Genomic DNA, 19,416 nt, shown 5'->3' with positions numbered 1-19,416 from the left:
TGCTAACCCAGTGCTTTAACCCCTGAATCAAAAGAATCTCAAGGTTCAGAGGGCAAACTTTGTACTCTCTTAATGTACCCGACGTAACCCCCCCCCCCCTCAAGAATGGAGTAAGGAAACAGGAGAGCGACATTTAGGTCTGTTGGGGGAGCCGAGAAGCCTGGCGTTCTGGATTAAACGACGAGACTCCAGTGGCAGCTAGCCGCTGTAGTTGTGGGGCACGTTGCTGTATTTCGTGACCCCATCTGTTGAGTAGCGGCTTCACTAATATGTGATGCACAGATGTGGACGTGCAGGAGCGCATCTGTGACAGGGTTTGAACCACAGAAATTTGTTATTGTAACCCAATACTTGACTGCTGAGCCAAAAGGACCTCAAGGCTGGAACACAAAGTTGGGTTATGTGCTCTCTGAATGTACGCCATAGTTATTTTCCTACCTTAAAAATCAAAATAGCTAAAGCTTCTTTTTGTTCTTACAGACCAGTAACCACACACAAAAAATCTAGTATAGCATAAGAAAATATTTTCTAAAGGAACACTCTAATCTTTCATTAAAAGGCAAGTGTCTATGAGGTTGCAAAATCTGGTGTGAATGCATAATTACTTCAGTCAGCAACCACTGAAATTATTTGCTAATTTGGCATGTTGAATCCTTCTTTTGCTTGGCACTAGCATATTTTATCACTTTTTTTTACCTTGTAACGTATTGCTTAAGACTGAAAAAAGGTTTCATCCGGTAGTAGGCTCCCAAATGTTTTGTAAAAAAGTTCAACTTGGTTTCTTTTATGTCTGTGTTCAACTTGAAGCCTTTTGGCTGTGTCAGTAGTCCTACCCTGACTTTTGCAAAGTATGGATAATCTGGTACGTGCTTGACATTGAATCTCACTGCTGGTTGAGGCTCTAATTTGACCTTCATCCCAACATTCAGTGCCCTTGAAGTTAGGTCACAGTTCTTAAAATATTCATCTGTATTGCTTCTACATCGAAGGCCATAGGACATCCTGAAATATTAAAAAATTAATCTCTACTCCTAGTATTGTTCAAGGAAAACAGTATATGAAAACTTTTTTTACGCTTATTATTTGGCAAATTATTGGTTTAACCAGTGGTTGGAAAAACTACATTTTTTTCTTTTTTTTTTTTTTTTTTTTTTTTGTAGCGAACGCCAGCTACTTTGTTACAAATGCAATTAACTACAACTACAACTACTTTTTTAAATGTAGCAACTACAAACTACTTTTGAAACGTAGTCGCTACTTCGCTACTTTTCAAAAAGTAAGTAAATAAAAAGCATACACACTAAGGGTGTCCCACATAAAATGAAAGTTGATTTAATCAAGTAGCATGCTCTTATATTTTTCCTCTTATGTCAAAACAATTGTGAAAACATGTTTTATGTATTTTGAACAACAGCAACCCGTGCCGTCTTGTGTCTGAAAATGTAAACCAGTACTTGTACGCTGGGCCAAATTGAAAAAAAAAAAAAAAAACTTTTCTTAGATACTTGAAATTTCTGTCGATAAAGCCCTTTACCATGCACCCCACATGTGACCACACAAACATTTGTTCAAATTCAAAAAACTTTTAGATATCCCACACTTGGCGTAAAATTTATAATTATCTTCAAAAAAAATTTTTTTTTTTCTATTTATCTCTTTATATTAAAAAAAAGTTAAGTCAAAGAAAAGTTTGAAAGAAAGTGTGGCGGGAATGCATCCAGGAGACCCCATAGCACCTACAGCCTTGAAAATTTGTACGAAATTACTTCGAGTCCCGGTGGTTTGCACCTGGGGTTTTGTTTTTTAAAATTCAAATTAGTTTTTTGTAATTAATTTTTTAAGCTCAAATTTCGCATAAATTGTCTATTAAAGGAGTGAAATTTCCTTGCATATATTAATATTATGTATCGTTGGAAAGGGTAGAATTGTCCGCGTTCTACGCAATTTGTTTCAATGCTCTAACTTAAATACGGCGGGAGTTATTAGCTTTTTTAACTCGAAGTTTTTTAGGCTTAGTTAAAATATAGGCACTACTTTCTTCATTAAATCTATCAATAAAAAGTGAAGGAATAGCCTCAGTTTTCTTTTTGCCACCCCTGGAAAGAGCGGCTTATTTTACTCCAGGTCTCTCCCGACCTATGATCGAAAAACTAAGCTTCTATCGCCAAAGGAAAAAAAGTTACAAGCTGTTTTAATCAAGTTTGATAAATCTCATTTCCATTCAAATTACTGATGTCATTACATCATTACGTCTTTCCGATTCGTTTGTTTCTTTCTTATTCACAAGTTTTAATGGTTTTGATTTCAACGGAATCTTAGGCTCAACTCAATTCAAGCCCCGAGCTAAAGAGTAAAATATATTGCTAAAGACCACGAATATGAAACTGACTTTTCAAGTGCGGTGATGACACAAGTGCAGTTTTGCAATGCTCAGGACCCTCCTAGTCCTCATCGCTTTGCAAGTTGGTATAAATTATTTTGAAACCTGGGGGAAAATACTTTTTGTACCGAAGGTGCATTCCATAGTATGTTTTTAATCTGTTTCTTTTAAATTGACTATTTAAATCTGTGCGAATCAAATAAGATTGTGAAGCAATCTTCGGGGTTTGCTGAGCGTTAGCGAGCCCCCTGGTCTTTAAAAAATTACATATAAATTTAAATAAAATATCAAGTTAAAAAAATATTAACGAACACATTATCAGGTGAACATTTTTAAATAAATAATAAAATGTAATAAATATATAAAAAAATATATGTTTAAAATGAAAAACTTTACTTAACCTTGAAAAAAACTATATCTTTGTGTACAATGTGTGAAACTTAAATATTGCAGGAGAGCAAAAATTTCTATTTAAAGCTAATTACCTACTTTACTGTTCATATTTTTCAGCTTGATAGATTCGTAAAATTTATTTTATATTTTTAGCCTACTTTCCCAGTAAAAGTCAGAGAAAGAAGAAAAAAGCATGGAAGAAGGCTTAATGCATCTTGAAAATATTACAAAAAAAAAGTCAAAAATAATTGAATAAATATCGAAAAATTGTAAAGTAGAGTATTTAGATGGGGGAAAATGTCTGTCCTGTCTGCCCCCCCCCCCTCCCTAATAACTTTTGAGTGAATTGTCTGATTCAAACACATATTTTTCTTTTTTTTTTTTGTTCGAAAGATCTCGGTGAGGCCACCTCATTCCTATATTTTACTTTTTGATTTGAACTATTTTTTGTTCAATTTTGAACAGTTCGAAAAAACTTAACATGAACGCTTACGGGGAAACCAGCAGATCATCCCTCACAATTGCTCCCCCCATCTGTCTTCCTGGAGAAAATTCCCCCACACCATTTGTCCCTTTAGAAGAACCGCATCATATGGTCTTGTCACCCATTCAAGGAGAGGACTCCTCCTCTAGGTCGGGGGGGATCTAGGATGAAGGGTCGAGTTGTTGTGCTGGCATGAAGAGGATAAAAATTGGAAAAAATTCCGGTAGCACGGTTATTGTTTTTGAAGCACAGCGTAGGGGCATGTGCTTCGAAACGAACCGACTTTACATGCTCGTGATCGAGAGCTAAGATCGGTTTCGATCCGGGTACTCACTAACATAGTGCTTGTTCACACTCTCAGACGCAAGTCTGTACGAGTTGCCTTTGTTGAAATTATGTAAAACTTTTTTTACAATGAGGTTGTTTCCTTCAGTCAAAAGTAGTACTTTTTGTCACTGAAATTGATAGAATAAGCAAAAAAAAAAAAAATATAAATAACATGGACTCAGAAAATACTTTCATTTTTCCAACAGTTTTTTTTTAAATTAATTTTTTAAAATGTCCGATTTTTCAAACGAGGCGTGGTCTTGATGACGTCACAAATGATGCTCTTTGGTGCATCTTTCTACCTCGTTTCCACGTTATGATAATCAAGAAGCGAATTAAAATTGCGCTATACACTTGCTATCAACCATATCGTATCCAATACACGTGAGTAAAGATGCGAATTAAATATTTTGCTCTGTGACTGGCAACACTGAATGGCATTTCATCATTTGCGACGTCATAGGACAGAAGCGTAAACAATGAAAGTGCACCGATTTAAGTATTTTTAAAAATATTAAACTAAAACAAATTATTTAAAAAATGGCCAGATCTTATATTTTTAATCATGCTCTTTCAGAAAAAAAAATACTTTTTAAATTTTGTAAACGACCCCATCGTTTTGACATGAAAGAAAAATATAAGAGGGTATGTGATTTGAAAAATTCATCTTATATATGTATATGGCCAAAAGTATCCGGACACTCACAATTTGTTCGCTGAGTATGATGTAGTGTTTCGACGTTTGCCTCGTACACCTTTGGACGTGGGTTCACATCCGGCTCCAGTCCGTGGACTTTCAAGGTGTAAAAAAATCACATCATATGATTCTGTGACATGTAAAAGATCATTTGAATGTTTTTTTTGGATTTAATATACTCTCGATAAAATTAAATTCCTAAGGCAGATTCACCTCCTAAGAACTCAGCTGCCGCCGAATGAAAAAATGGATGCCAATTGCACTAGGTCTGGAAATGGTGAACATTTGAGACGTAGCGCTACTTGAAGAAAGAAACTTCCAAAAATTTCGAATTTCTAGAAAATTAGCTCACGGATTGTGTTGCAAATTTTGTTATAAAAAGTATGATTGATCGCATACTTTCCAAGCAAAGTTCAATAATGCATTCATTTAGAAGACCAACCACAAACGAAGAAGCAAAGAATTTTTGGATCATCCTTCTTTGTAGAAAGTTAATAATAAGCTGTACAGTACTTGCTTTTTATAAATATTCCTTGGATTTTAATAAAAGTATCAGTTGTATTCATGAGGATATAATCATTTCTTTTAAATATACCAATTTTCGCTCGCAAGTTCTAAGCTCAATTAAAGCTCTGAATCGCAGAATAAGTAGCGACATGTCCGCCATCTTGGAGCTATGCTTTCTTCTTATGTCTGCTATGGTGAAGTAGAGTGTTTTGCTTCTTGGTTGTGGTTTCTTATTAACTCCGTGTTAATCCACAATCAAGAAGCAAAACACGCTACTTCATTATAACAGACATAGGAAGAAAGCGGCATTTAGCCCCAAGATGGCGGACGTGTCGCTACTTAAGCTACGATCTAGATTCTAGGGCTTTCGACTCAATGCTGGCAATCAGTTTTACTTGTATATACTAAATAGCAAGTAAAACTGATTTATGAAATCTATAACTTATTCCCTACTTTTTCTGCGATGCAAAGTGATCAAAACAGTTATTTTCCTTCACCAATTTGTTGTTGGTTGATGCATGGGTAATGAATTTTACAGAAGAGTAAAGCATATTCTTTACATGTCGAAAGCTACAGAGCAATCCGTCCGGTATTTTCGAGAAATTTGAGCAAAAACTCGATCATTGGAAGTGTCCGGATGATTATCGAGAAAGCGGCTCGATGGGAGAGGTTACTGGGACCTCTCAACAATTTCCTTGTTCGGCAATTTTGTCTCATTATTCGGCAAATTTGATTGAAATATTGTAATGTTACATTTTTTTAAATGATGTTTTATTAAATGTGCGGATATGCGTATATTTGTACTTCATCATTCGAAAATTTGGAATCTAAAACAGTTAAGTTTGGAGCGCTCTGACTTTTGGCTGTATACAAACTGATTCAGAACTATCGTTCAGCAATCTACATGTAGATCAGGCACACGATAACAATCAAGAAACAAACGAGAACACACATAATCGCAAACGCAATGTTGACCCGCTACATGCACTTGAAGTTAGAAATGCTAATTTTAAAAAAAATGAAGTTCCACTCCTAAAGTTATTCAAACAAAAATTTAATTCTTTCGGAAAAATTAAGTGAAATTATTTTTGTCTCTTGTAATATATATACACTGGTATAAGAAATTAAGAGAATTTTTAGATTTGGTCTATTAGCTCCAGAACTACTGGACGGATTTTAATGAAATTTGGTATGTACATACAGTGAAATAATACAAAACAAATAACCACCCAAAATTTAAAATGCACAAGCATGATCACAAATAACACTCGTTAGAGTAGGATGGTATGAAACAGCGGTTACAAAATTGAACAAAAAAAAAGGGTTAGTAGGGGTATGGTCCCTCTAACAGACACATAAGCCTTGCAGTGTGACTCCATACCTGAACTGAAGTCGTTTATGGGATCCTGGGACAATTGTTTCATTTCGTTCAACAACGCTGTTCTCAGGCTATGGAGGGGGTGTTGCGAGTTGCGATTGCTCTCCCTAGCGCGTCCCAGACATGCTCAATTGGATTAGAATCTGGAGATCTGCTTGACCAATCCATCCAGTGATTATCCTCCCTTCCAGAAATTCGTCGACCAGAAGAGCTCTATATGAACCGACCATTATGGCGGTGGTGATTTGGCGGTCTGAGCAGACATCATGTTAGATGGCCGCACCCCCTCCACGTCTTTGAGAGAGGCTCTGTGACCGTTGCGAAGTATAGGGATGTGGTCTTGGAATCCTCTGCTCACCTCTTGAGGGGCACTGCTAGCCTTGAGCTAATTTTAATGGATGTTAACGCAAGTCCATATAGAGCTCTTCTGGTCGACGAATTTCTGGAAGGGAGGATATTCCCTGGATGGATTAGCCAAGCAGATCTCTAGACTCCAACCCTATAGAGCATGTCTGGGACGCTCTCGGTAGGGCAATCGCAACTCGCAACACCCCGCTGGGGACCCTCCATAGCCTGAGAACAACGTTAATGAACGAGTGGAAGCAATTGTCCTAGGATCCCCTAAACTGCTTCATTTCAAGTATCGAGTCAGACTGCAAGGCCTATATATCTGTTAGAGGGGACTATACCACCTACGAACCCATTTTTTTGTTCAATTTTGCAACCACTGTTTCAAACTATTCGATTCTAACGAGTGTTTTTTATGATCATGCGAGAGTATTTTAAATTTTTGGTGGTTATTTGTTTTGTATGGTTTGAATGTTTGTACATACCAAATTTCATTAAAATCGGTCCAGTAGTTCTGGAGATAATAGACCGAAAATAAAAATTCTCTTAATTTCTTATACCAGTGTATATATATATATTCTAATTAATGGATTGAACTAGTTTTGATACTAAACGCCTTAGGCTGAGATTTTACCATTCATTAAATCCTTTTTCTCGTAAAATCAGTTGAATGCATCTGACGTCATCGGAAATATCGTCATCCAGAAAATCTGCAAATAAAATTTTCATAATATTACATAATCCAGGTGAGTGATCCAAACATTTGAATTTGTAATTGAAAAATACCTTTATGCTTGACAGAGAAAAGAAATAAAGTAGCGTTTTTAGGTCCAAATTAGCAGGAAGGCTGCATACGCGTATTTCGGAGCATAAGCGGCTTGTACGGAGGGGGGGGGGGGCAACCGACCCCTCACTTTCAAAAGTGAATGGCCCTTGCCCTCTCACTTTTCAGAGTTAAAACTTAATCTTCTTTTTTAAAATTCATTTTTCATTTGATCATTAATTTGTTTCACGAAAGTAAAAACTAAAAATTTTAAATCAATGCACTTTTCTTATCTTATTTCATAAGAATGGAACTTTAAAATGGAAGAGGAAAGTCTACGGCGACCATCCGTCCTAAATTTTGATGCCATATTCCAAATTTTTAGAAGTTATTTAATCAGTTATATTAAAACTAGTTTAGCTCAATTTTACTCCCATAAAAGAAAAAAAAATCAACCTCAGGGGTCACGCCCCCCCTCTCCCCCAAGCCCCACAACTTTTTTGACCTCCCACTTTTTTTGGTGCACTAGCCACCTACAGTGGCATAGCCAGGATTTCATTTTGGAGGGGGTCCAATCAGTGGCGTAGCCAGGAAGTTATTTCAAGTGGGGGGGGGGGGATTTGACAAATTTATATGGAGATCTTCCAAATAAGCAAAATAGATTTTACAGATGAAAATTTTGTTTAATTGTTTTTTTTCTGACAAGTAATAATTTTGAATGCATTTGAATTTAAAACAGACAGCAAAATTTAGTGCAAAAAAGATTCCCCACTTCCCCAGGAAACCCATCACGCAGGGACAAAATTCTAAGAAATTTGGAGGGAACTAAACAAAGGAGAAGTGCCTTTTGATAAATTCTAAACGGGTATATTCACAGAATTTGCATCTACTTCTACTTCAATGATACAAGGGAAAACAATGTTTTGGAGACTGAAGAGAGGAATATTCTTGCATACTAGCGAAAAATTGAGAATCATTCCAAAAAAGCTCAACGCCTTACAGCGCTCCCTCATTTCGTCCCTCCTTTTCCCTGCCCATTTTACTTTATCAATTTTCCCTTCAAGATCTTTTTTTGTATGTTATACATTGTACAAGATAAACATATATGCATATTTTTCTGGTTCCATTTTTTTTTACTAACACAATACACTTTTTCCACTATCATGTATTTACACTTTGTCATTTCAGAGGGGGTCCGGATCTCCTGGACCCCCCCCCCCCCATTCCCCTTGGCTACGCCACTGGCCGCCTACGTTTTGGAGTTGCAAGGAGCCTCTTTTTCAGGGCAAAAGAAGTGAGCTTATGCATGAAAAGACATACGACAAAACCCTTTGTCGGATCACTTCATCCATAAGCCCTTATGGGGGGAGAGGGGGGGGGGGGTACAAATCTGAAATCTCTCGATTCGTTTGAGGACATCATTAAATTCGAGCCCTCGAACTCTGTGAATGCCTCAAGTTTTTGCAATAAAAGGTCAGAAAAGTTCCTAAAAGAGGGGTTTTCTGAACAGCTAGAAAGAATTTGGAAACAAATTACCAGAATAAAAGTTTAAAATTAATAGCTAAACCCAGGAAATATAAGATTTATGAAGGCTGATTTCATGAATTCAGATTTAAAATAATATAATAATGAAAATGAGGTTCTTTAAAGCAAATATTTCCCGAGAAGATATTATTTGAATTAGAAAATCATTTACCTCGCTAGAATTGTTCTAAGTTGCGTTTTACTCAACTTTTCATCAGCTATTTTTACGACGCAGCAACACTATTATAGCATGTTTGCCATGTTGCAAATACTTGAACCAAATGGCTTGATACTGTACAAAGCTCTTTTGGGACCAAAATACCAGATAGATCGATGTAATAACTTAACTATACTTTCCGACTTAGGACCTCATTCTACTCGATTGTGTTCGGTTTAATCGAATTCTATCTGCCTGTAGTGTAGTGAGAAATTTCCTTCTGGATGGGCAATTGGTAGATGCAGTTGATTTAATTCGATTCGATCGAATTCTGTTAGAATTGAATCGGCACCTTAGTCCCGTGATGAATTTGATATCAGATTGGTGAATCGGATATGATTATGATTCCTTCCACGTCGCTGTTCGAAATCGACAGGGAACGATGCTCCCCCGGAATGCGAATCGCTCTAATCGTCGGTTGCTTCTCGTTCAATTGTGTTCAACGGCACAAGAGCCTTCATAGGCTATGCAGCTCCAAACGGTTATATTTATAGAATTGAGTGACGGAAAAATGTGTGCTTTAAAAGAAAATGCATAAAACTCCTATAATTTTGAAATATATTGCTGAAACACACAAACATATAAATTATAAGCCACGTTTTCAATTTGGAAAAACTGGTCGAAACCAAAAAAACTGCAAGATATAATTTTCACTGATAAGAAAATATACAATCTAATGAAACAAATACAACAAGAACGAGACAAACACCAAACTAATGCCGTAAAGTCAGTCTCCTGAAGAAGACGAATTTGAGTAGGGGTGGGTCCCCTAATAATTCCTTCAAAGATGGATGAAAATGATTAATTAATTTTAAACGAATGTGATTGAAATTTGGACAAATAGCGAGAAACACTGATTGACTTTACATGTGCGACATACTGGAGCTTGTTCGAGACAAAAAAAAAAAAGGTATTTTGCGGTGAACCTTATGTGACTAATGTTAAAGCTTGACCACGAAGAGATGCTGGATGACCTTGAAGCATTTGTAATAAGTTGTTTGTTATTATTTTGTAATAGCTAGGATCAGTGAGAACATGCCTCTTGCTACTCTGCGCTTTCTGTCTGATTCTACCTATTACAAATCGTTCAAATAATGTTTCAGCTTCAAAGTCATCCACCATCTGTCCGTGGTCAAGCTTAGAGACGAACTGGGACTTTTATTACTTGTTTTCTCTGTTTGTGAAGCGGGTAGCGCTTCTCCAATCTTGGTAATACAAGCAGGGGAAAGCCTTATTAGTTAATTTTACTCCGCAAAACTTATCAAACAACTTAAATGATAATTTTGTTTGAACTGAAAACAAAATGTACTTACTTTCACATGATGTCTGACATCGGTTTTGGCTTGGTCTCAAGGAGCTTTTGCACCACTTATCATTGTTTATCTGCGAGAAAAAACGCATTAATTTTGACAGAGAGTTATTGAGGTTATAGGTTAAGTGTCATATTACAGTAAAAAAAAGTAAAAAAATTAATTTGAATTTTGACCTCTAGAATTCAAGTTATGTTTTTCGCTACTACGAGTGTGCGTGTGTATGTAGGCGTGTGTGTTTATGTGTGTGGGGGGTATGTGTGTTTGTGTGTAGGGGGTATGTGTATGTGCGTAGGCATGTGTTTTTGTGTCTGTGTGCAGGTATGAGTGTGTGGGTAGTTGTGTGTATGAGTGTTTGTGTGTGGGGGGAATGTGTAAGTGCGTGTAGGCATATTTGTTTGTGCCTGTGTGCAGGCATGAGTGTGTGAGTAATTGTGTGTAGGAGTGTGTATATGTGTAGGTGTCTGTATGTGTTTGTGTATATGTTTGTGTGTAGGTGTATGTATGTGTGTTTGTGTTTGTGTGTGTAGGTGTATGTATGTGTGTGTAGGTGTATGTATGTGTGTTTGTGTGTGTAGGTGTATGTATGTGTGTTTGTGTGTGTAGGTGTATGTATGTGTGTGTGTACGTGCGTGTATGTATGCGTGTAAGTGTAGGATATTGACGCAACCTGGAGACGGTTTTCGCTAGAGGAGCAGCATCGTGTGGCGACCGGTCGACGGTGATGCTGCAGAGGGTGCTGGTGGTAAAATAAAATCATAGGACATCAAAACAGTCAAATGAAAGCAATAAGCTCAAAAAAAAAAGAGAGAGAGAGAGAGAGAGAGAGGTTTTGATTAAATTTTTATAAACTACAAAATAAACTAAGTAACTTCTACGCAGGGGTTTAAAGGGCAAAGTGAAATGCTGAAATATTTACTTTGCTTTTAGTGCCACCTATCAAGTAATATTTTAACCTATCAAAAAGTTTGATAATACAAGCTATTTCCAAAAATTGACTCTCACATTTTAACGTTTTGTTGCAAGTCAAAACTTATTTTTTGATTTACTTATGTTCTGTGCAGTATTGAAAAATGCCTTTTCATATTTTTAGCAGCAATTTATTACGTTACTGTAACGTGGGGTCGCCCCCCCCCCTCCCACACACACGTATTTTTGGAAAGGAAAAAAAAAGAGATAGTAAATCATTTTTCAATAAATTGTGCTTTTTTTTAATGTGTGATTTCACTTGAAAATAACTACTTAACAAATTGAAGTCTGCATTTTCTTCTGCCTCGACAGATCAAAATTTCGCAAATATTTTGAGTTTTCATGTGTTCTTGGACGGTGATATGGATTAAGATGTTATAGACGAAAGTTTACCTTCGCTGTAATGGCGTAATAGGAAGAACTTATTTTCTCGTTGTAAAGTTTATAAGATAGCTTTTAATTGTTTTTAAATACTGGATGTTCTTGACAGAATTTCTAATTTTTCTAATGTCAAAAAATAGTCCAAATGAGGGGTGGGGGGGGGGGGACAATTCGTGGACCAGCGTTTACATATTTGGATAAAAGTCAGAAAATAACGGGCTCTATTTCTTGCTGTTCAAAAAATCGGCGGTTATTGTTAACGCGAATTTGAGAAAAACGCTTTCTCTCTCTGGTACAAGAGAAAAACTGCGGTGGAAGACGGATTAAACTATTCCATTTGTTAAATCAGGGATGGGAAAAGCTGGTCAAGTTTTATCAATAACATAATGCGGTGGTTATTAATCTTGTACTAAATATAAGAATTCCTTCAATTTGGAATGAACTTTCTCAAGATTTTGTTATGAGAGCCATACCATACTTGCGAGAAAAAGTCTGTCAACCCACGAGTGCTTGTGACTAAAGATCCTTATTGTTTGTAGCTGGATCATTATCATAAACGCTAGATCACGTAACAACACACTACGCAAAAATGTTTGAGACTTACCTGAAACATTCCATAATCGATTGAACTTTCTTTTCTTCCATTATTCATTGCATGTGTATCGTAGGCACTTTCCCAATGGATAATACAAAGCCCTGTTGTAAACAAAAAGAATTTGCCAGTGTTGGTATACTCATTGAGAAGAGATAGACATAGAGAGAGTGTAACACTATTCTCCTGAAGTCGCAACAGTGCCATGTGATTGGTGTCTCTCACTTACTTTTCGCCGACATTTAAAATTTTCTGCCCTTAGTTTTCAGTTTCAACCTTACCTCTTTATAAACTTAGAGGTGGGGGGGGGATTTTAAATGGGGGGCTAAAGTTGGGTAAATTTTGTGACATGGGTAGGGGGCCATTCATTAATTACGTAAGGACGATTTTGGCAATTTTTGACCCCCCTCCGCCCATGTAAGGGAAAGTAAGATTTTTATCCCCTCCCCTAGCTTACGTAAGATTCCATTTCATTTTTCACAATAATAACGAATCTTACATCCCTGGAATGTTATTAAATTCACTATTATTGGAGGGGGGACCTTTTTTGTGCAAAGAAATATTTACTAAGAGGAATCTCGACTGAATTTTTTTCGACAAATATTTTTTGTATATGACACTAGACAAATTAAAATCAGACATGCCATTCACAGTGCGATTCTTTTATTATATTTTACACTATTCATTCTTTGAAAAACTAGTAAAAAATAGCTCACACTTACACGTTTTTTACCTTCCAGAAACAAATGAAACAGGATGCCAAACCACTTGGCCGAGCGATTTATAATCTAAAATACCGACTTGGAAAATATTACGTAAGAATGGTACTGACCCCTACCCCCACCCAAGTAGTTGTATGTAGAGATTTTTTCCAACCCCCCTCCCCCTCAGGACCCTTACGTAATTAATAAATGACTCCTAGCGATTTCGAATTGAGCGTAACTACTGAGCAATGTTTCTATTGGCTGAAGCGCTAAACGGTTGTCAGTACTTTACTGATATGGAAAAATTTATTTTTTAGCGAAGGCAAATTCTTGTTGCTTTATAAATTAAGAAGAAAAAGCGTCCGGTGACTTTTCACAGGTATGAACGAATGTTTTTTTTTATCTCGAAAAGAAATAAAGTATTGTTACGAGTCCAGCCACTTCAAGAAATTCTTTAAATGACGACACAGTTCTTGAGAAAATACAGAAGATTTATTTACAACTATGTACAAGAAATATCGTTAGCAACTGCTAAATTAACCATAGCAAATAGGTAAATATCAATTAGCACCGTAAACTCAACGGTCACACACATCAAAATAGGCGAAAACACAGCGCAAAGGCTTATACACACAGAGCTAAATACATACTCTCCAGCGCACGGCTGATACGATTCACAAGCAAAACTAACTTCATGCCACACGGTTTTATACTCGGCAAATACTCCAGGATCTGAGGGGGGTTGAGCATGAGCATGCATGGAAAGGCTGACGCAATATTATTTCTGATTATTGTTACAGGCACGATGGTGATTATGAAGCCACATGTCGTCGCCCCCCTGGGTGGTCGACAACCCCGGGGGAGGGGGGAAAACAGTGGGGGAGCCGTTTGCTAAAACACTCATAACTCGCGAACTTTTTGAGATAAAACACTGAAAAAAGTGGCAATCGACGCAACAAAACAAGGGCTTCATAAAAGCTAAATATGATTATACACCTATCTTTGTTGGTTTCTGAGTAAAATTCCATTTTTCGCAAACAACAAAATTTTTGAATAAAATGCGCAAAACAAACTTTTCTTGACCAAAATAAATTTCAAATCAAAATTGTTTGATATTTTTTTTCAAATAAAGTCTTAAATATCATTATTCTGTTTGTTAAAACATTTTAAGTACTTCAGTAAGTTACCGCTCTATAGCCAGGGCTAGGGCAGAAATACGTGAAATACACCGCCAGCTCAGTCATTTCCAGCCGAGGATTGCAGTTTCGTGCTTATTAGCACTCATCAGCCCGGCATAGGAAAGTGACTGAGCTGGAGATGGAAAACCTCTTAAGGAAGCCAAGAGTGCCAAACAAACTGGTAGCTAATATAGAATTAGCGCAAACCAGACGAGTGACCGAAACAATAGTTCGGTTCAACTCGAATTTTGAAGGCAAAGCAGTTTGTTTGGCACTCTTGGCTTCCTTAAGAGGTTTTCCATCTCCAGCTCAGTCACTTTCCTATGCCGGGCTGATGAGTGCTAATAAGCACGAAACTGCAATCCTCGGCTGGAAATGACTGAGCTGGCGGTGTATTTCACGTATTTAAGTATACTGTTAACGCGTTGAAAAACAAAATGAAAGTAGCAAGCTCGAACACTATTCGTAGTATAGTTCAGGATCTGAAGGGGGGTTTTGAGCATGCATGGAAGACCTGACGCAAAATTATTTCTTATTATTGTTACAGGCACTATAATGATTATGAAAACACATGTCGTCGTCCCCCCCCCCCTCGGCGGTCGACATCCCCGGGGGAGAGGGAAAGCAGTAGGGGGACGCCGTTTACTAAAACACTCATAACTCGCGAACCGTAGGAGGTAAATCACTAAAAATTTGGCAAAAGATGCAACAGAACAAGGGCTTGAAAAACCTAAATATGTTTATAGTTCTATCTTTGTTGGTTTATAAGTAAAATTCCTTTTTTAGCAGCCATGCAAAAATTTTGAATAAAATACGAAAAGCTTTTTTTCCAAAGATAAGTTCTTTTTTAAAATTATTTAACCGTTTAGGGAATCAATAATATCTGAAACTTCATCGTTCAGTTTGTTTAAAACTACTTAAATATTACCAACGTGAGCGTTAAAAAGCGAAATAGAAAATGCATGCACTGCCTTAGCGCATTGAATAAAACGGCAGTATGCTAAGGAGAAAAAAATAGCCTTATTAATTTTATGACGAACTATTCATTCTTCAGTTTAAAAACTTATTCTAATTGCAAAGTATTCAATTATGGCTTTAATTTTGTCATATACTGCTTTAAATTTGAGAGGAACTAGGGAACCAGGCCCACAGTAGTTTCAATTCAAATATAATTTTAATTTATTTCTATTAATTTATATTTTCATATGCATAAAAGAATATTGCGGGTATTGTTTTTCGGATATTGTTTTTTATAATCTACCCAACAAAGAGCAATGATACAAGAAATAATATATTCTAAATAAATATAAAAAATGAGAAGCATCTTTGAGCTTTTATGAAAACGAATATAAATATAAAATTATACACTAGAGTTCTAAAAAAACTAATTAAATAAGATTAGTAAAATTCTGCGTATTGAAAAATAATTGCAGAATATGCATACATAAAGCATTAATATATCAAAAATTCTGAAAGCTGGATCATACTCTTTTTTGTTGACTTGTAATTGTTCTGTTGAATCGTTCTCTTCCGAGTATTTTGTAGTTTATGGGTTTTTGCTTTAGTCTTAATAGCACAGTATTTACAGCAAGATGAATTATTAATAAAACATTTACAAGATTATTTACAGTTCTTTCCTGCGCAGAGTTGAATTAAACCCTCTGGTAACACTGGCTGCATCATAATAGACCAAGAGCTGACCCCCCAAAACACGATTTATCTCTTTTATGGCGGGTGGCCGGTTAAAATAATAAAAAAATGTAATTGAAGAACTTTGGCTGTGATCCCCCCCCCCCCCACTAATTTTGGGTCACACGGTTGCGTGGGTGGATGAAAGGTCAAAAAAAAAAAGAAAAATAGTAAAGTGATGAGTTAAATGGCTAAAAATTATATAATAACAATAAATTAATAAGAAAAAACACGTAGCGAATTTCTCCCCCAGCTATGTTGGGGCGAACGTGGTGCCCCCCAGAGGTAAAGTATCGATTATTAAACTAAAAAAAAAATGATCACTTTCGTGGGGGGGGGAATTTTACAGGGTATTAGTTTCATTATTTTGATTGCCAAAAAAAAATCCCCCCCCCCCCAGTAACTATGGGTCAATTTGTCAAAAAAAAATTTTTTGTTCCTCTTTATTTGGTCCAAGTCGAGTATTATTCGAATTTACGCATGACTGTTTAAGTTGCAAAAAAAAAAAAAAAAAAAAAAAAAAAAAAAAAAAAAAAAAAGTTTGAAAGTTTATTCATTAAAAAAAACTCGTAGCAATTCCCCCTCCCCCCACACCTATGGAGGGGTTGCTACGCGGAGCCCCCCTAGGGGTGAATTATCGATTGATTTAATTAAAAGTAAATGATCACTTTCGTGGAGAGAATTTTACAAAGCATACATTTAATTGTTTTAATTGCAAAAAAAATACCCCCCGCCCTCCCCTCTCCAGTAACTATGGATCAATTTGTCAAAAAAAAATTTTCTTTTTTTTTGTTCCTCTTTATTTGGTCCGAGTCGAGTACTATTCGAACTTTAGCCTGATCGCTTAAATTGCAAAAAACACAAAGTTGAAATGTTTATTCGTTAAAAAAACTCATAGCAAATTTCCCCCATCTATTTGTGGGGGGAGGGGGGTTGCCACACGATGCGCGGTTTTACAATGTGGTGCCTCCCTGGGGTGAACTATCGATTGATTAAATAAAAAAACGAATAACTGTCGTGAGGGAATTTTACACAGTATACATTTAATTGTTTTAATTGAAAAAAAAAAAAAAAATCTCCCCCTACCCCAGTAATTATGAGTTTATTTCACAAACAAAAGTGATTTTATGATAAAATTGCAATAACGATTTTTTTACTTGTAAATTTTAATGCGTTAATCCGATGCGTTAAATGAATTTTTAAAATAATAATTTGGTAATTCAGATAGATTTATTTACCTTCAGCATATTGGTTGTGATAGTGTCTATCTAGTTTGATAAAAATGTTCCTGCAATCTCGATGATATAAATCTGCTTCTGTTAAGAACTCGGAAAAATCTAAATCACGGAATTTCAGTTTTCAGTGTTTTCGAATCTTTGAAACTTTTATTCCTTCAAATAAAGTTTCTGTCAAAACATTCAATCTTTTATCTGGTGGCTGGCTACACTTAAAATTACCCCTTAAAACACTCATAATATAAAAACATCAAAACATATTTTTGAAAAAAGGATTTTTTTACGTTTTCAGTTTAAGGATGCGGTACAGTGTGCTCCGAAAAGAAAAACCAACAGCTATAACGACTTCACTCTGTTGGCTACAGTTGATCACTGACGAAACTGCCCTCGAAACAGCAAGAAAAAATCATCACAGGCGTGTATCCTTCTTTTCATACTGAGCACACAATGGTAGAAGCAGATGTAAGGACGCTGAATTGCTTCCTTTCATTTTGAAAAATATTTCCAAATTTCTAATTTAAATTAAAAACTTTTTTTTTTTTTTGTGGGGGGAGGGATTATTTTTCCTGCTACAATCAAATGTAAACTCTGAGAAAATCCCCTCTCTCTACGAAAGTAATCTTTTTTTTTAATTTAATCAATCGATAATTCACTCCTGGGGGGCAACAAGTTTGCCCTAACATAGCAGGGGGGGGGGAATTTTCTACGTGTTTTTTTTTTACCGAATAAACAATTGCATTTTTTTTTTACAATTTAAGAGGTCATGGGAAAGTTCGAATAGTACTCGACCCGGACCAAATCAAGAGAAACAAAAAAAAATTTTTTGACAAATTGACCCATAGTTACTGGGGGGGGGGAGAGAGATTTTTTGGGAATCAGAATAATAAAACAAATATCCTATAAAGTTCCCCCTCCCCAACCCCACAAAAGTGATCTTTTTTTAATTTTAACAATCGATATTCACTTCTGGGAGGGGGGGGGGGCTCCCACATTCGCTCCAACATAGCTGAAGGGGGGATTTGCTACGTAGTTTTTTTATTAATTTAATGTTATTATATAATTTTTAGCCATTTCACTTATCATATTAATATTTTTCTTTTATTTTGACCTTTCATCCACCCATGCAGCGTGTGACCCAAAAATAGTGGGCGGAGGGGGAGGGGGGATTATAGCCAAAATTTTTAATTACATTTTTTTATTATTTTAACCGGCCACCCGCCATAAAACAGATAAACCGTGTTTTGGGGGCTCAGCTCTTGGTCTACAGGGACGACGGGTTTGAACTGAAAAATTAATTTTGTGTTGAATAGTCCATTTATTGAGAAGGCTATATAACATTGCGCTTTGACTAATAGGAGTGGAGCAGCAATAAGAAAGGCAATGAAAACGGGAAAATTTATATAATTGTATAAAATGCTTGGAACGCCGGATACACGTACACTTTTAAGGTTGACCGTGCAACGCCGAGCAATGCAGACTCATAAGTAGACTCATAATTGCTGAGGAGGGGAGATTTTGTTTTACAATTAAAACAGTTAAATGTATACTCTGTAAAATTCCCTCCACGAAAGTGATCATTTTTTATTTAATCAATCGATAATTCACCCCTGGGGGGGGGGGGGCACCACGTTGTAAAACCGCAAACCGCGTAGCAACCCCCACCATAGGTGGGGGGGGGGGGGGGAATTGCTACGAGTTTTTTTTAACGAATAAACGTTCAAACTTTGGGGTTTTTTTTGCAACTTAAACAGTCATGCATGCGTAAGTTCGAATAATACTCGACTTGGACCAAATAAAGAGGAACAAAAAAAATTTTTTTTTTGACTAATTGACCCATAGTTACTGGGGGGGGGGATTTTTTTTGGCAATCAAAATAATGATTCTAATACCCTGTAAAATTCCCCCCCCCCCTACGAAAGTGACCATTTTTTTTTAAGTTTAATAATCGATACTTTACCCCTGGGGGCCACCACGTTCGCCCTAACATAGCTGGGGGAGAATTTCACTACGTGTTTTTTCTTATTAATTTAATGTTATTACATAATTGTTAGCCATTTAACTCATCACTTTAATATTTTTCTTTTTTTTTTTTTTTTTGACCTTTCATCCACCCACCCAAAATTAGTGGGGGGGATTAGAGCCAAAGTTTTTAATTGCATTTTTTTATTATTTTAACCAGCCACAAGCCATAAAAGAGATAAATTGCGTTTTGGGGGGTCAGCTCTTGGTCTATAAGGTATGGGGCTTTATTGTTTTATTTTCATCCAAGATCCAAGCGAAACCCAAACTTGGTTACATCTAAAGGCACTGCTAAGGTGGAGGGAAATCTGTTCAATAGTA

At 36.3% G+C, this 19,416-nt stretch overlaps 1 protein-coding gene across 1 annotated transcript in view; it reads right to left on the bottom strand.

The window, feature by feature from the left end:
• Positions 1–692: 692 nt before the first annotated feature.
• The window catches only part of LOC129230706 (lysozyme C, milk isozyme-like), a 28,929-nt gene continuing 10,205 nt past the window's right edge, over positions 693–19,416 (bottom strand). Inside the window, exons 3-6 of the mRNA XM_054865125.1 lie at positions 12,283–12,374; positions 10,332–10,401; positions 7,149–7,224; positions 693–1,002 (exon numbers count right to left, since the gene is read on the bottom strand). Of these exons, the coding sequence (XP_054721100.1) occupies positions 693–1,002; positions 7,149–7,224; positions 10,332–10,401; positions 12,283–12,374 (548 nt within the window). The remainder of the gene's footprint in view (positions 1,003–7,148; positions 7,225–10,331; positions 10,402–12,282; positions 12,375–19,416) is intronic.

The sequence above is a fragment of the Uloborus diversus genome, chromosome 9 (genome assembly GCF_026930045.1).
Source record: "Uloborus diversus isolate 005 chromosome 9, Udiv.v.3.1, whole genome shotgun sequence".
NCBI classification, from domain to species: domain Eukaryota; kingdom Metazoa; phylum Arthropoda; class Arachnida; order Araneae; family Uloboridae; genus Uloborus; species Uloborus diversus.
The sequence above is the reverse complement of the archived record's forward strand: the minus strand, read 5'-3'. Positions and strand labels throughout refer to the sequence as shown.